The sequence below is a fragment of the Platalea leucorodia genome (assembly GCF_965183815.1).
Source record: "Platalea leucorodia genome assembly, chromosome: 4".
Classification (NCBI taxonomy): domain Eukaryota; kingdom Metazoa; phylum Chordata; class Aves; order Pelecaniformes; family Threskiornithidae; genus Platalea; species Platalea leucorodia.
Genome location: NC_138826.1, coordinates 31279804 through 31296978, shown reverse-complemented (window position 1 = coordinate 31296978; position 17175 = coordinate 31279804). Strand labels below are relative to the sequence as shown.

The following is a 17175-nucleotide window of genomic DNA, read 5'->3' as shown; positions in this document are numbered from 1 at the left end:
GCCGCGCTGCTTTTCGGCCCGCGCGCCCGCTGCCGGCGAGGGGAGGAGCGCGGTCGCCATGGTGAGAGGGGTGAGGCGGGCGGGGAGCCATTTTGCTGCGAGCGGCGGCAGCCCCCGGCCCCTCTCGCTGGACGCGGCTCGGCCCCGGCCCCGCCGCTCCTTCCGCGCCTCCCGCCGAGGGGGCGGCCGGCGGGACGAGCCCGGCGCTGCGGGCCGGAGGATGCGGAGGGGCAGAGGCGCCGCCGCCGCATCGTCGCGCCGTCCCCGGGGGGCGGCTGTCGCCTGGCCCCCGCGGCCGCTGGCGGGCCCGCGCGGCTGAGGCGGGCCGGGCGGGCGGAGGCGGGCCCGCCGAGGATGAGTGCGGGCTGCGGGCGGGACCCCCCTCGGAAGAGAGCCCGGCCGAGCACCGCCAGCCCCGGCGGCGGCTCCCAAGGAGAGCGGCCGCCGCCGCCGCCGCCGCTCGGTCCCCGCCAGGAGGGGCCCGGGGGCAGCAGCTCCGGCGGCGGCAGCCCCGCCACCGCCGTGGGGAACAAAGGTTTGTACCGGCCGGGGCTGCGCCCTCCCCGGGGCAGGGGGAGCGGCCGGGCGAGCGCCGGGGTCGTCCCCGTCCGTCCATCCGTGTCGGCCCCCCCCCCCCCTTTCGGCGGCCTGGGCGGTTTCGGGGTGCCGGGGGACGGGGCGGCTCTGCCCGCAGAGCCTGGGCGGTGCTGAACTTGCCCCAGCCGGGCCGGAGCGCTGCCCGGCGGCCCCCGCCGCCCCGTCCCGCCGGCGCCGCTGGGCCCGCGGGAGCCGCGGCCGCGCCTGGGGCTTGGCGGGAGGAGGCGGCCGGGGCGGGCAGGGGGCTCCGCCGGGGGCTCCGCCGAGTTGCGGTGTCCCTCCCTGCTGCTTTTTGTATTTCTGCCGTGCTTCTGTTGGCGTGATAGGCTGTAGGTAGGGCAGCGTTAAATGGAGAGAGGCCGCTTGTGCCGGTGCACGTAGCCTCCCCGGAGCTGGCCTTCAATGTCGGGCTTGTGTCGTGGCTAAGTTGGCTTCCCGGAGCCGGCGTGTCCCGCGTCGCCGAGCCCGGTGGTGCGGGCGGTGCGCGTTGCTACCCTTTGGAGACGGCTTTGGGTACAGGATTCGTTATCCTGGCTTTATGCCTGATTCTTTACAAACTTTCAGTAACAGTGCAACCATCCAAGCGAGGCGTGAGCCGCTAAAGGTAGCGTGTTTCGTAGTTGAGAGGACAAATACTTGCTGCAAGAGAACTGATGTTCAGCGGGGTGTCGTGCCAGGCTATCACGACAAGGGGAGCTAAGAGCAGTGACAGGAACCCCCATGGGCATGCGGCTGCAGGCCTAGAGCACTGCTGGTCGTGTGCGGTGCCCCTCCTGCCGGGTAACAAAGCTGCGTAGAAGTTCCCACGTGGCTTCCTCAGGTTATTTTTATTTGGAGCTCATGCTGTCAAAATAAAATTTTAATGCACAATAAAGTACCTATTTCAGGAATAGAAAGGAATGCAGGGAAGGAAAAAAAAAAACAAACCACCAAACAGATTTGCTGTGGTCTTCAGTTGGTGAGTTAAACCTCGGTAACCAGTAACTAAGAGGCAACTTTGAGTAGATAATAGTTTGAAGTTATATGTATGCACTTCTACAGAGTGATAAGTAAGAACTTTATAAAAATTCAGTTGTTTTCCTCAGTGGTAGATTCTGAGGAATGGTTTGTTTTATGGGAATGATTTGGGGAATCCTGAATAGAAATTTAGAGACCACTTTAAAAAAAATTACGCCAAAGTCTATTTTTATTGTTTACACTGAATGTAAGCATACATTGTCTTTTTGTTGCCTCTTATGTTTTTATCACCTTATCTGTAGCAAGAAGAGATGTTAGTAGTATTAAAGAAAAATGATGTGTGTTATGTTGGTTATAGGGTTTAAATGGCTAGTCAGATGTGAAAGTTCAGACCAAAGCCATTCTGTTCTGTTCTGATGCTGCTGCTATCATTTCTGTTTATTGTGCTAATGAATAAGTATTCCTTCCTCGACACAAGTTTATACCTCAAGAGGTAGTCAGCTGCCTTTTGAAGAGGTTTATTCGTCCCATGTTTTAACATGTCTCTTCAGGTTTTTTTCTGGCTGCTTCTTTCCCCTTTCCTGTAGGCAATTTGGATTAACACTTCAAATATAAGAAGGTGAAACTTGGTAAACAGAATGACTAATATACTTCAGTTTTAGTGAATCTTTAGAAATAAAAACCTTTTAGTTTGTAAAAATCCATCAAGCTGTTATTTTTGTCCGAGTGGGGTGAAGCTGAGTGTTTGTTGAAAAATTGAATGGCTGAGTATCGCACAGGTATCCTTGTGCTTAGGTAATCTACATACAGCTTGGCATTACTCCCTGGTGTCCCAGTCACATGGTGGCAATTTTGCACTATTGTTTGTGCTGTTTCAGAAGAACTTAAAATGATCTAAACATTTTCTGGAGATCACTTTCTCATTCTTGAAATTCTGTACTTTTGATGAGAATATTTGATAACCAGCTGTGGAAAAGTGTTCAAGGCCTCGAATGTTAGGGAAAGCTTTTATGAAACAATGTCTCTTAAGTTACCTATGGCCTAAGCTACCTGTGCTACAAGTTACACAACCTCCATTTTTCAGTAAAATGCTGAGTCTTTCTGTGGTAACTATTAATCAGAATAGCCAGATCTGCTGTACTGGTTTTTAAATTCTGCAAAACTACTGTTGCAATAGGGGAACTAGGAACTACAGATTTTACTTACCCCAGTTGAAAGCAGCGAGTAAACACCTTGCACAGTCAACAGTGGCAGGTAGATAACTTCTCTTGGCAAATGGAAAGAAAGGGAACTGAAGCTAGTTGCCAAATTTTCAGAATTACCTTTAAATAACAGCAACAAAACAAAACTAGAAAGCACCGTTCTTATACTAATGGAGATTACTTTCCAGTTGTGAAATAACTGTTTTGAGTTTTTTCTCCCTGTTCCCCCCACAAGTCTCTACGTAACTAGTTCATGTGCTCCTGTTCTATTGAAAGCTTTTCTGAACTGCAGTATCACAGAGACTGAGCACATTCACTGGAGCCATGTCATTGGTAGTAAATCTGAAAATGTCTCCTTCACATTCTGTTGCTGTTCAGGGGAGTAAGCATTGATAGGCTTTATAAATTGTTTATGGATGGAGGGGAAAAGAAAAAGTCCTTTTCTCAGCGCTTGTCACTTCTAATGTGTACAATCTTTGTATTAAGTCTCATGTTTCACAGTATGCTGAATACAAATAAGGTTCTCAGCTGGGTCTTATAGTTACCTGGTTGTTAGTTTGTTTGTTTATTTGAAGCTATGTCATGTTGCCTCTTCACTCCAAAATTCAGCAGAAGTCTTTCAAGACTCAAAGTGGTGGTGGTAATTAAAGTTGATAATGAGAGCAGGAAAGTTCAAGGTGCTCTTTTTTTTTTTTTTTTTTTTTTAAAAAAAAAAAAAACCTAGAGAGTCACTGTATGTTTTAAACCATATTAAAAAATATGTTGGATGAAAAAAAAAAACATGACACACCAAGTCTGGCATTTGTAAAGATTGTTACAGAAGCTACAGCTGCTGACTGATACGAATTAAATATTGCATCACATGTAGTTTTAATAGTGTTAGTCTGGATGCTCCCTATAGTAGAGATGATAATGAGTACTTAATTGAGGTGTTTTTATCTTCATTCAGTACAAGTTATCTTATTCATATGCAATCATGTTGCAGTTTTATCATGTTTCATGTAATAATGTAGTGAACTGTGTTTTTTTCAGTTTGTAAGCAACGGACAATTACCACTTGGTTGGAGAATAAAGGACCCAAGACAACGGAGTCCAAAAGGTAAAGTGTGCAGCATACCTATTCATAAGTTGTGTTCTTTGAGTGGGCCTATGGGGAACTCAAAGTGCAGGTTGCCAGGACAGCTATCCACTGAAAAAAAAAAGGCAACTCCATTTCTGCTGCTTTCCTTACCTTGGCACATCCTCTTGAGTATAGCTAACTGACAGACTTTCATTACAAAAAGCTAACTGGTCCCCCACCCCTCCCTTCTAACCCTGCCAAAACCAAATTTTTTGCTGACTTAACTTCCTGAAGCACCTCGCTGTTTTGGTGAATAAATACTGCTGCTTCTGCAAAGAAAAAGTTGGGAACTTGCAGCAAGGGAAGGCAAAGTGGGACTGCTGCATCCAGCAGCAGCCAACCACTAGATCGAGTTAGCTGTAGTATCAGACTGTGTCCTTAGTCAACAGCTCTGCTTTTATTTTTGTTTAATATAGGGCAATAACAGTTACAGGTTTTGGCTGACAGTTCTGCATTCAACTCACGGTTCTGTTGTTAATTTACAGACAAAAGCCTGTTTTGGTTCATCTCATTGGACTGTGATTGTAGTATAAGCATGTGCAACTTGATCTAATTTGGGCCAGAATTTACTGGTGCTCAAATGTGCATTCAGGTTATTTTGTGAAAGATGTTATAAAAGTTTTGCTGCTGAATGGCACCAAGTGAAGTTTGATATTTTCTGCTTCTGTAGTCTGTCAGGAGCAATGTTTGCAAGGCAGCGTTAAAATTAAACTTCTAAGAGTTTTAACTATCTGGTGCAGAGAAATATTGGATTTTTTTTTTTCTATAATTGCAATTGTAAATGTGCTGGTTTATTTTTCATTGATGTTTGTTAATAGAAATTGAAATCCATAGCAGTGCTAAAATAGCTAGGAAAACGTGTGATAATGATTAATACAGAAGTACGCAGGGCTCAATTGCAGGTTTATAGGTTGCAGTAAAGCAAAGATGTTAAGAGGATGCTTAAGGTGGAAACTAATTTTTTTATTTTTTTTTTTTTTATTCCCTTTAGAGTATTGCTTTTATATGCCCTCCTGCAGCCTCGCTGGCAGATAACAGCCTAGTCAGTTTTAAGCAGCAGGTTGGTTGTGTAAACACTTCATGTGCCTTTCTGTTGCAGTTAACATCACAATTTTAATTTATTTGAATTTGAAAACTGTGTTAGATTTGATTTCTCATCTTAAGTTGACAACAAGTGTTGTCAATACCTTTAAACAGTCATTTATTGAGATGGCAGCAGTAACATAACTTTCATTTTTGTTCATCAAAATTTTCAGTGCAGGAACAAATGCTTAGATGGGGAGTTAAATTATCATAACATAAAACCCTCTAAAATCCTTTTGTTTTCAAATTATCTTCCTATGGATGAAGTTCCAAGCTATTATCTGTTGCTCCAAGCCTCTCTATTCTTTTTTTTTTTTTTTTTTTCCTTTTTGTTCTGTAGTGGTAAAGGTGTGAATGCTATCTCTTTATCCAGAGTGGTTATTTAGAAGAGGATCTGTTGCCATTCATGGAGAGAATTAATGCCTTCAGGAATCTATTAAGATGTTCAGTTGCTGAATTTAGGATTGTGTGATACATTACATATTTTCCTATTTAGATGGGAAGATGGGAAACTGGGCAATGACCAGACATAGAGAGTTTAGCGTGCTTAGTTTGCATTGGTTATATATGGTGGTGTAACAATACATTCAGGAGAAGGTATTTTTTAGAGTGATATATTCACCAAAACTAGTCAGGTTTTTTTAATATTCATATGGCGTCTAAGTATTTTTCTTTATCAATACACTGATACAAAAAATAGTGTGTAAGTGTGAAATGACTTTCAAATGTCTTCTTGAAAACTTGCTTCATTTCCCTGTGTAACTGTTAGGACACATTTCTTTCTGTTCTTTGTGTAAGACAGTGCAGGACAAATTAGGTTATTTTTCTCTTTAAAAATCATAATTGATTTAATATGTCTTTTAATTTTTATTGTCGGTTCTAAATATATTTTGCTCTTATGCTTTTGTATTGTGATTTTTTTGAAGAGTCATGGGCTGCTTATAAAAGTAAGGAAGTAATAGGATGTTTTTGAGACTATGGACTACTGTGTCCTCTTCTTCTAAAAGATGAATTTGTAGCTCTGAGGGAATGGCTACAAAACCATTGATTTCCTTGCTCACTGTGTTTAACTGATTAAAATGAAAGTTAAGGAGGACTTTATCATAGCTTACTACTGTTTAGATTTGAAAATAAGGATAATGAATCACTGGAATAGATTTCTAAGGTAAGCAACCAATTCATCATCCTTTGGAGCCTTTAAATGGAAATAGACTGTTACTGAGCTACATTACCCAGTGCAGTAAAACTTGTTGATCCTGGTAGTGCTCACATACAGAGTATAATGGGTAAAATTCTGTAGTTTTTGTTGCATGTTTATAGTAATTCTTCTAAATATATATATACAGAAATTTCATTTGGAGATAAGACTTTAAATTCCCTTACTTCTCTTCCACAGCTTACACAGCAAAATTAATAACAATACTGAAGCAAATCCCAAGATGACTTCCATTAAAAAAGAGAACTTTTGTGAGCATGATGTGAAAAAGCTAGAGAATATTTGTCAGCAAAATTATTCCAAAATGTCTGCGGAAGTTGGTGCAAAGCATGTAAATTTGCCTCAGACAGGCAGCATGTATGACTGGAAGGCTGAGGACAAAGATCCAGTCTTGGACACAGAGCCTGTGAAGGTGACGCAGTCTGGAGACCTCTTCAAAAATGCCAACATTGATCAGATGCACAAAACTGGCAAGCAGACTCAGAGAGGCTGTGACGAAAGCAGTGACAATTGGGCTCAGAGGAAATTATCATCAGGCCGGTCTTTGAAAATGGGAAATACAAAACTTTCTTCAAAAGACACCGAGACAGATGGACAAGTGGCTTCATGCAATTCACAGAAGCTGAAGAGTTGCAATTCTGTCTGTTTAATGGGTGAACAAGAAGAAAGGGATGTAGTTCCGGAAAGTCCACTTTCAGATGCCGGTTGTGATGCTTGTGTATCTGATCTTGGAGGTCCTGGGAAACTGAGCAAATGTCAGAGCAGTTCAGGGGATTCACCTGCTTTTGAGAAAGAAAGTGAACCAGAGTCACCAATGGATGTAGATAATTCTAAAAATAGCTGTCATGGGTCAGAGGCTGATGAAGAAACGAGTCCATTTCTTGATGAGCGAGAGGAGACTAATATGTCAAAATCCATAAACAAGTCTTTTAGAATTCAATATGGGGATGCTGAACTGGAGTCAAGAAAGTCACGTTTTTCTGCCAAGGGCTGTGAAAGCTTTGAGGAAATAGATAATTCTGTGAAAGAGGACGGTCTGCATACAAAGTCACCGGGGATCTCTCCTGCTCCATCATCAGAATGCAAAGGTGCAAAACAGGGTGTGAAGAGAGACTCCAAAATCACCTCTCACTTCATGAGGATACCTAAGATTGAGGAGAAAAGGTAGCGTCTGTCTGCCTCTTCATATGTTTTTTCACACTTGAAAATTTCCTCTTTGGTGATAGCACTTTGGAGGCTGGATTGTATAAGGAGTTTTGCAAAATGTATGTTAAGATACAAAGACAACTTTGATGTAAGCTTGAAGTAACTTATTTTTAATGGGACTACCTGTGCTTTTTTTTAAAGGATATGTTTGTCCAGCACAATTTTTTAAATCATTGGAGATCTGTTAAATTTGTGAATTAAAGACACTGCAGGAAGTTGATTTTCTTTATCAAAGAAGTGATTTAAGACCATGGGATTTTTAATGCTTGAAAATGAATGGTGGTACAGGAGTGCTTTATGGAGTGTAGCTCTAGCATTCATTGTTTCATTTGGAATACTTGAGGAAATTGATGTGTTCTTGTTTTTTTTTTTTTTTTGTTTCATCTATCAAAAATAATGAATCTATTTTGTTGAAGCATCAGTGCTACTGATGCTTTGATTGAAATAGACAGGAAAAATTTCACTTTTGAAAGCAGTTGTAGAGATATGTGCCAGTGTTTTTTGGTTTGTTTTTGGTTTTTTTTGGTTTGTTTTTTTTTTGCTTTATTCAGAATTGGGGAGAGAGAAGGACTGGTGATCACGCACTACAGCAATAGAAATGGAAGCCCTGAGCATGACCCAGGACTCCTTATGCTGGCTGTTGTGTAAGGACAAAAGGATATCTGCTCTGAAGAACTTAGGTTTCAGTGGGAGCTGAGAAAGTGAATAAACAGCAAAGGAGTAAGCAGAAACAAGAGGACTGTGTGTTGGTGTAATAAGCAATTATCTCAGTAGACTCAAGTCCTTAAAGTAGGGCAAAAAAGTAGTTTCGCACATCTTTACTGGGACGTCCTTTCTGGATGTTTGGAGCAGCACAAACCATACCTTTCAAGGAAATTAAGAGGAGGAGGGTGGCTAACTAGCAGCAGGAGCTTGCATCTGAGAAATCTTAAGAGATGAGTAGGCTGTGAGTGGATTTGGAAAACAAAAAAAGGTAGTTCTTAGGAAAAATGGATGGATGAAGAATTTGCTATAAAGTATGGAGAAGGGGGTCATAAAGTTTGATGGGTTCTGGGACTACTCTTATCACTAATTTAAATGAATTGCTGTTGTAGCAAAGCAGCAGAGCTTGAGGCTTGCATTTGTCAGTGCTAAAGCATCGTGTGTTACAATAAATCTGTGTTTGAGAAGGGAAACTCATGCAAAAGTTTTGCTGTGTGGATAGATGGGAATCCTAGCAGCGCTTTACCGAATAATTAGTACAGTAGAGTATGAGGCTGTAGTGATTTTTTTTTTTTTTTTTTTTTTTTTCTTTTTGAGGCCTAAACAAGATGATGTGAAGGTTATAAACCTCAGTGCCAGACAAAATTGTGGTATTGTCTATAGTGCTTAAGAGGGCAATTAGAAAATCTTAAAGCTTTCCTCCCGGTTTTCATTAGGCCAGGTCCACAGCAGATAATAGAGCGGCTCAGGTCTTAACTTGCGGAGAAAGAAGTAGTAGTGTATCAAACAGGTTTCAGTCATCAGTAATGCTGTGCCAGAATTGTCCTTTGGCTCTCAGATGAGCACAGTGGGCCTGTACCCAGTGTCATGTTGGTGTGGCTACACCGTTTGCATGTGATCGGCCAGGTTGAAGGCATTGTCTGCACCTGAAGATACTGGCATATGCATAGATGCAGCGAACAGGTTGGACAACATCTTTATCCAAGGGTGGAGTAACTTTGCTAAGGGGAATTTAGAGGTCTAAACAGTACCTCAAAGTGTAGGCTTTTAACTTGGCTTGCATTTTACTCTGAGAACTTTCTCTTGCATGAGAAACATCTGGTATGTTACATGAAACATACAGCAAGTTCAGATTTTTCTTCCCCAAAATATCTCAGATCCATGCAAATAGCTTTGATCATTAAAGAGGATTAGTTTATCTGCTCTTGCATATATTAGAGTTTTGCAAGTGTTTTTTGGATTACTTTTAAATTTCTACTTCCATTGCAAGTATTGTGTGCCTGGCATGAAGAATACAACCCTAGTGAGAAAGGGTGATTAAGAAGTTTATCTTTTTTTTTTTTTCTTTTTAGTTTGAAGAAGGAATATGAGCATCTGTGCATGCACGTGTGTTTGTTTTCTAACAGTTCAGAAGGGGCTGTAGAGGGTATCCTGACAAATGCAGACCAATCAGTCTGTCTCCTGTCCCTGGATAAACAGATCCTGTTGGGAAAGAGAATGACTCTGCAGAGGAGAACCCTGCCTTGCTAACCTATTGCAGTTCTGTGAAAGTGTTTGTAAGCCTGTAGAGAAGAGTGTTTTAGTAGACAAAATGTACTTGTATGTGTTGGGGAGGAGGAGGTTATTGGTGGTGGTGATTTTCCCCAAATAAAGCTTTGGCCTGGGGCCACAGCAAAGGCTAGCAAATAAACTGACTCTGTTACCAATGTAACCCTGGAGTGGAAGTTTGTGTATTTGCCTACCAGGTTTTTCAGTGAAAATAAAATGTTTCTGTGTATCTTATTTTAACAGCAGAAAAGAAAAGTGTGAATTCAAACCCCAGAGGCCCGGAAGGAAGATTCCTAAATACATGCCACCTCCTCTTCCAACTAATAAGAAATGGTTTGGGACACCAATTGAAGAGATGAGAAGAATGCCTATGTGTGGGGCCCGTCTTCCTCATCTGCGACCCTCAGCCAATCATACAGTAACCGTCAGAGTACGATAATTCAGTGTATTCCCTGAAATCGAATTTCTTACTGAATTGTTCAATAATACGAAATGCCAAACATTAGTCTTATAGTATTAGCAGGTTGTGGAAATCTTTCTTTGCTGTTCCTTGTGAGCAGACTGGGGCGACTCATTTTCCTGAAAATTGACTTTTCTGGTGCATAGAATTAGGGTATTAAGATCCAGAAGAAATGTAATTATGGTTTTACTGCCTCTGGCTTGTTAGGGACAATTATTTTTCTTTTGCGTAGCTGTGTGTGTACTTTCTTGTCTGAGTTGTAAACTGTGGGAATTTAAATATGTCTGCAAGTAAAATTTGTACTTTAACATTTTCATGTTATATTTTCATTTTAACATGATTCTGTTTTGGGTTCAAGATATACAAAAGGCTCAAGATATTCAAGATATGAAAAAGACAACGAAGAGGAGTTTCTAGCAATTTTACCACTGCATTTGAGATCAAATCTGATATATTTGCCTTTAATCCTTTGGAGTAGTATGCAGTTAAATTAGTGTTGAAATAAAACATGTGACCAGAAACCTGTAGGGTCATGGATAAATCGCAAACAAAAGAAAAGCACATTGAGTTTAAATGCAAGTTCTGAATCAGGGCTGCCAGAAGGCCAAATAGCAGATTAAGTCTCTAAGGACATCGCATTATTTATTTTTACATTTCTGATAATCTGTGGAGTAAATTTGAAATATTGCTATATCTATAATGATTTCTCATCCTCTTCAGTGTTAGGTTAAAACATGTTATTTCTGCACATGACTATTGTTAGATTTGAAACTACATTTTGAAAATATTTGGATGAAACTATGTAGATACTTAAATTCATAAACGAGGGAGTATTTAGCTGTTAATTGGACATAAAATAATTGCATGTATTACCTTTATTTCAGTGTGTTTCAAGAGGTCAAATGGTAAGGTGGTGTTCTTTTCACCAAGTATAACATAGGAGTAACAGATCTCCCCCCCCCCCCCCCCCCCCCGAATATCCATCACGCGGTCGGTTTGTAACTTTCCCCTTTCCAAAAAGGGTGGCTGTAGATGAGAGCTTTTTTAACTATCTTTTTGCTTACTTTTTATTTCTTCCATTTAAAAACTTTAAAGTAGAGTCTGAGCTTTTTTCTGCCCTCTTTCTGTGTTGCAGGTAGATCTTCTGAGGGAAGGAGAGGTGCCGAAACCTTTTCCAACTCACTACAAAGATTTGTGGGACAACAAACATGTTAAAATGCCCTGCTCAGAACAAAATTTATACCCTGTAGAGGATGAGGTAAGATAAAGTATTTACAGTTGTGTAATCAAATAAGTTTGTTTACATATAGATGAGTTTTCCGTTTACTGCATTTGCTCAGTTAGCCAAGTGAGTGTATGGAATCACTCATCAAATAGATGAACATACCTGATCTGAAAAGCTAGGTTCTAGGTCATGATGCTTCAGACAGAGCAGAAGGTTGGTTTTTTTTTTTCCTAGTAGTTATTTTACCTAGCCATTGATTTGATGGTGTATGTATTTCTGTACTTATATGAAATGTAAGCTCCATATAAGTTATATATTTATATACTTACATATTTATATGTTTTTTATATATATATATATTTTTGTGAAGCAATTTGGGATGCCAAAAGATGTGAATGACTTTGTAACGACATTCTGATTATAATATTCTGTCAGGTATTGCTGGTAGAATGAGGTGTATCTGTCTGCTGTTCCGCTAAAACAGTGGCGGAGAGATTAGAGTTGGCCCTGCATGGTTTGTTGATCTGGTATTTCTTGTCACTGCTGGAGACTTACTTAAACATACTTGCTGAAATACTTTAGACTGTGGTGAATAAAATGAGCAAATGTGTCCTGTGGTGAAGACTGTATAATGATTATTGATACTTGAATCTAGAACAGAGAATTTTTATAGCCTCTAGGAAATACTCTCAGTCTTTTCCTTTATCAATTGTACAGATACAGTATAAAGTGAATTTAATTGATGTTTCAGAGATAAAGTGTTGATAAGATCTTTGTTGCCAGTTGGGCAAGACAAGTTGTCTCTGCCCTTGTGGTAGTCTCATAAGAAATGTCATTATTGCTTGCAATGGGCAATAAGACTTTCTGTTGAGGAAAAATATCACAGGATGTCTTAAATTTGGGTTGGCGCAAGTCAGCCACAGCAATATGCCTTTATAATCTGTGCCCTTATTGTTCTTAATATTACATTTTTATAAAGTTGGTTCAGTTTATATTTTTGAGTTGTGGATTTTATAAACTGTGGTCATGTTTTATCTGCAAATTCCACTTTCTTCACAAGGAATGTACTGAATGTTATTTGTCCTTGAGATGGCATGAGGTAGAGTGCTGCATATGTGAAAAAGAGCTCTTTATGAATTTTGTGAATGCTTCAATTAAAAAGGAACTTTTCAGGAAGTAGAATGCAGTGGACTAGAAGTTGCAAAAGTACTTTACTGTTACTCAAAATATGTGGTTTATTTTTAAAGAACTTTACAAATAAAGCAAACTTTATTTTTAGAAATGTGGCAAGGAAGACAGTTATTAGTAAATATGTCCTTCTGGTTTGAGTAACTTACTCTGACTTTGTTTTGGGCTTTTGTTTTAAAGAATGGAGACAGAACTGCTGGAAGTCGATGGGAACTAATCCAAACTGCCTTACTTAACAAATTTACTTGCTCGCATGATTTGAAGGTAAGCTTTTCCATTTGGAACCAAGTCTATATACATATAAGAACATTCAGGCTCTCTGTGTACTGTTAGTGATTCTGGCTTGGTCTTATTTGTTTAATCACTTATAAAAATAAATTTAAAAAAAATCTATGCTGTTTAAGGGATTCTCTAATGCATTAAGGGTCTTAATGCATCTTAAGTGTTACCACTGAATTTATTAGGTATTATTAAAATTAGTTGTCTTTTATAAGTCTACACAAAGCTGTGTTTGTCCAGCGGTATCTACTACTTTGTGGTAAATGTAGCATGTAGGCTTTTTGTGGAACCAGATGGTAGGGCGATGCACAGCTGAGAGAGTTTGAAACGGCAACTGTTCGCACCAGTATACTCCACTAAAATTGCAACAATTCAAGCCACTGACAAAAATCTGTAAATTTTGGAGACTAATGCTCTGTTGATAACTCTTATAGTTCTGATTGACTTTTAATGAATTGTGATTTGGAGCAGCTTAGAAGTGCTGTTACGGTTTTTGTGAAGAACAGTGTAATTTAGATTTTACCTGAAAGGCAGGGAAGGAGGAGGATGTAAAAGCTACAGATAAACTTTAATAGAATAAATAGTGCTCCACCGGGAACTGATGAAACTTCCCTTCATAATACTATTTTCTTTGGTATTTTTTCTTGAGATTTTTTTGAAGGTGGTTGTCGTTGTAAAGGGCCTGTCTAATTTTGTTGTGGTTCTGATTCTTTAAGTTCGTAAATCGGTAAAACTTCTGCTACATTGCTGAGGCACACTTTTTTGGGTATTTTTAAAGAGAGCAAGCATGGGGTGGGGAGTGTTTACGTTGTGTGTTGTAGGCAGATCCAAGCATGCCTTATCTTGTTTTGTGCTAGAAGGAAAAACCTGTAGACTAAAGCTTATTCAATGCCAAACCTAAAATACAGGATTCAATATCATGGAGTTGCACCATATTAGTAGTCTTACTGGTTTTGGTAGGCTCTGTGACAGGCTGTAGCCACTAGATGGTACTGTTACTTCATAAAGGAAATTTCATAAAATCGTTTTTCTTCTGTTAATAAGTATCTCTAAGCTTTATTTTGTTGTGCTCTTTCCCCAGGAGGCTATACTGAGATACAATGTTGCTTATTCCAAGAAATGGGACTTCACTGCTCTTACTGACTTCTGTGAGAAGGTAAACCAAGTTGATTGAAAATAGGAAGAAAAGTGAAATGTACCTGACTACTTTGTCTATACGTCTCAGTGCTTTTGGCTTTATTTCCCTTTTCAAGAGTAAAAGTTTTGTACTAATCATCTATGTGGACAGTTATTTGGCTGGTAACTTAAGTTGAAATGATAATTATACTTTATGAACTGGATTCATTTTAAATCCTAACCAGGTAATTTGGGTGCTTCGGTAACAACTAAGATTATTGAAGGTAAGGTGAGAAATGCCTTTTCTCTGTTTATGATCACCAGATTTATTAATAAATTGTATTAATAATTTCCAGTGTAATGGTTTCTTATTTTAAAAAGTCTTGCTCTTTTTTCCCTTTTTTAAACAACTTTAATGTAATATTACACTGGTGTTTGTATAGGCTGTGCTTTGCTGGTTTTTGCTATATGCTGAGATGATGAATTTAAAGCGTAGAGCCTTTGAAAGATTGGAGCGGTTTTTATGACTTCTTGTTACCTTCCTGGAAGAGGATGGAAAAGAAAACTGAATAGTAGGTGGCAAATGCAAGTTGGGCTGTTATTAATGTACATCCTGAGTGACGTTCAGAAACTATGCTAATTAAACCAGTATGAGAGATAACAATTTCTATTGCATCTCATATAGTATTTTTCTTCCACTGACTCAGAAGTGCTTGTAAAACGCATGTGCTTGTTTTCTTGGGAGGGGCTTGCTAAGCTGTATTAAGGTTCAGTGGAAACTAAATTTGATTTGAAGTTAATTTTGTTAGTTATGTGTGTTTAAAATAGATGTCTACTTAATTCATGTGATCAGAGGAACTGTTCTTTCTATTCCCTATTTCCATTGTGTATAGGGAACACTATTTTACAGAATACTCTTTTTGTTTTGCATGCAGCACAGTATTGTTATTACTGACAGAAAGTACCTATAAAAATACTGGTGGTATCATGTTTTCTAGCCATGAGAGCTACTGTGTTTGCCCATCTTGCCAATTTAGTGCTCCCTCCTCTCGTCTGTGGGGTCTCTCTGTTTTTCAGGCTGTCATGGCTGGATGGTAGAGGCTGTGGACATTTGGCTTCTTTGCTCCTCTTGTACTAACTAAAATTAACTTGGCCTGTTCAACTGTTCAGTCTTGTTTTATTAAAGAATACATATTTAAATTATTGGAATGTTTTAAAGTACAAGCAAGCTATTTAAAAATCTGACTCAGGAATGTACCGGACTTGCATAGTATTGCTACAAACGCAACTGAGCTTGTCCTGATGTGTTCATGTTGTGTACCTGGGAGTTTGGAAACTATGGATGATTAGATTCAGAGATCATCAGCCAGGGTGAGTAAGTAATATCAGCTGTCTCCAGAGAAGAGAGGAACAATAGGGAAATAAACTATGTATCAGGCATCAATCTTTCACTGAGGGTGAACAGGCAGTTTCTGTCACCTGGGAATGATGATTTATTTGTGAGGTTCCCAGATGAAGGGACGAGAGCTGTTTCAAAACATGGATTTTAGACCAAGGTGAAGAGTGCAGCAATATATTAAATAAGGAACAGTGAAGCACTGTAAGACAGTGGCTTCTTGTAGACCACAGGAGGAAAACCTTACCCTGGCTTTGTTTACTAAATATATTGAATTTGATGAACAGCAGATGTGGAGGGGATACATCTTGTAGAGATATTAAAATCTTTTCTATTGCTAAGGGTTGTGTGAATTCTTCAAGTTCTGTAAATTAACAAGGCGTCTGCTTTGAAAGACTGCAGTCTGCTTAAATGAGCAGCTATTGAGTGAAAAGTTGAGATCCTCTGTGGAAATGACCTAAATATACTAGCTGTAGTGAAGTGTAGCTTTTGAAGTCACTGTATTTGGGAGTTAATGATTAAGGTCTTACCGTTGGCTTGTGTATTTTGTTGTTTATCTTATGGTTTTGAGGGAACAGGGGAACTGTTTCAGGTGACATTTGCTCAGCAGAAGTTGAGAGGGTTGGTTGAAAGGAAAGCTAGCTTGAGTAATCAGCCCAAAGGGAGGGGCAGCAGCTCAACAGAGGGAGAAATAGTCACAAATATCTATTAAAAGAAAAATATTAAAACAGAGTCTATGATTCTCAAATATCTATTTATATTCTTGGGCACTATTGACTTCCAGTACATTCTTAACCAAGAATTCTGTGGTCTGATTTAGAAGGGAGCTGGGTCCACAAATCTAATGGTGTCTATTTTAGTGATTCATTTAAGGCCAGTGTATTCAGATATTACTTCAATTGGTCTGTGCTTGATAAATTATAAAGTACCATTTGTTATTTTATCTTCTGATTCTGGACACAGGTCACCTTACCTATTAATCTGTTAAATGCTTTCATATCAGTCTTACATTGTGTTTCCTGTTTTAGGTAGTTTCCTTCCAAGTTACACAGTCAAAATATGCATTATTTTTAAATCCTACTTTTAAGATTCAAATCAATTGCCTTGTAATAACAATAATTACCAGTTTCTTGGACTTAAGTTTATTTTCCTTTAAGACTAAAACACTTTCAGCTTTCTTAACTAATGGGAAAGAAATATCATGTATGTGAGCCAGGATTTTTTTCTAAAACAACATACCCTGACATGTACAGGCTGACTAGTTTTACAGTTTGTCCAAAGCGTTGTCAGAAGAGGGAGCCCTCACACTATTTTCAAAAGATTCTTTTGTATGCCAGTTAATGTGTGGAAGTAAAATTCCTATTTGTACAGTGAAGCAAATTTGTGAGCTTAGGCGTTTTTTGTTTCTTTTAAAAAGTTCATAGCACCCATCAGTAATGTACGTAAAGCTCTTGGTAGCTTATTTGCTTCAGACAGCTGACAGTTTTGTTGTCCTCTGTGGAATTTCTACACTGTTGTATTGATTTGTTTTGCCATCTGTTTGTTAATATTGGCAAACAGGCCTAGGATTTATTCAAGTTATTGCTTAGTGGATGAAAATTATTAGTGCTGACATTTTTCTTCTTACTTGCAAAATTCTTGTCACTTGAAAGTCATCCTTGCATCTGTTTTCCCAGAACTTACCTAGAAGCCAGATAGGAAAGAGTAAACAACAAGCAGAAAAGGAAATGTGAGGAAACTGCTGTGGATGGAGCTGTCTTGGGACCCACAATGTGTTGTAGATGAGCTTTATTTATGTGAATGATGATAGGTTGGGAATTTATTACATGCTTTTGATCACAGTGCTACATACTGTAGTAGTTTTTATTTTTCTTTCTTGT

General features: G+C 39.5%; 1 protein-coding gene across 4 annotated transcripts in view; it reads left to right on the top strand.

Moving 5' to 3' along the window:
• The first annotated feature begins 88 nt into the window (after positions 1-88).
• Positions 89-17175, top strand: part of PARG (poly(ADP-ribose) glycohydrolase) — a 72667-nt gene continuing 55580 nt past the window's right edge. The window contains exons 1-8 of one of the 4 annotated variants that reach the window (XM_082310652.1): positions 89-535; positions 3789-3855; positions 6356-7339; positions 7933-8025; positions 9875-10061; positions 11227-11349; positions 12685-12768; positions 13865-13939. In XM_082310652.1, the coding sequence (XP_082166778.1) occupies positions 355-535; positions 3789-3855; positions 6356-7339; positions 7933-8025; positions 9875-10061; positions 11227-11349; positions 12685-12768; positions 13865-13939 (1794 nt within the window). In that variant the 5' untranslated portion in view covers positions 89-354. Of the gene's footprint in view, positions 536-3788; positions 3856-4865; positions 4937-6355; positions 7340-7932; positions 8026-9874; positions 10062-11226; positions 11350-12684; positions 12769-13864; positions 13940-17175 lie in introns of those variants that run through there. The other 3 variants (XM_082310654.1, XM_082310653.1, XM_082310655.1) reach the window with 3 other exon arrangements.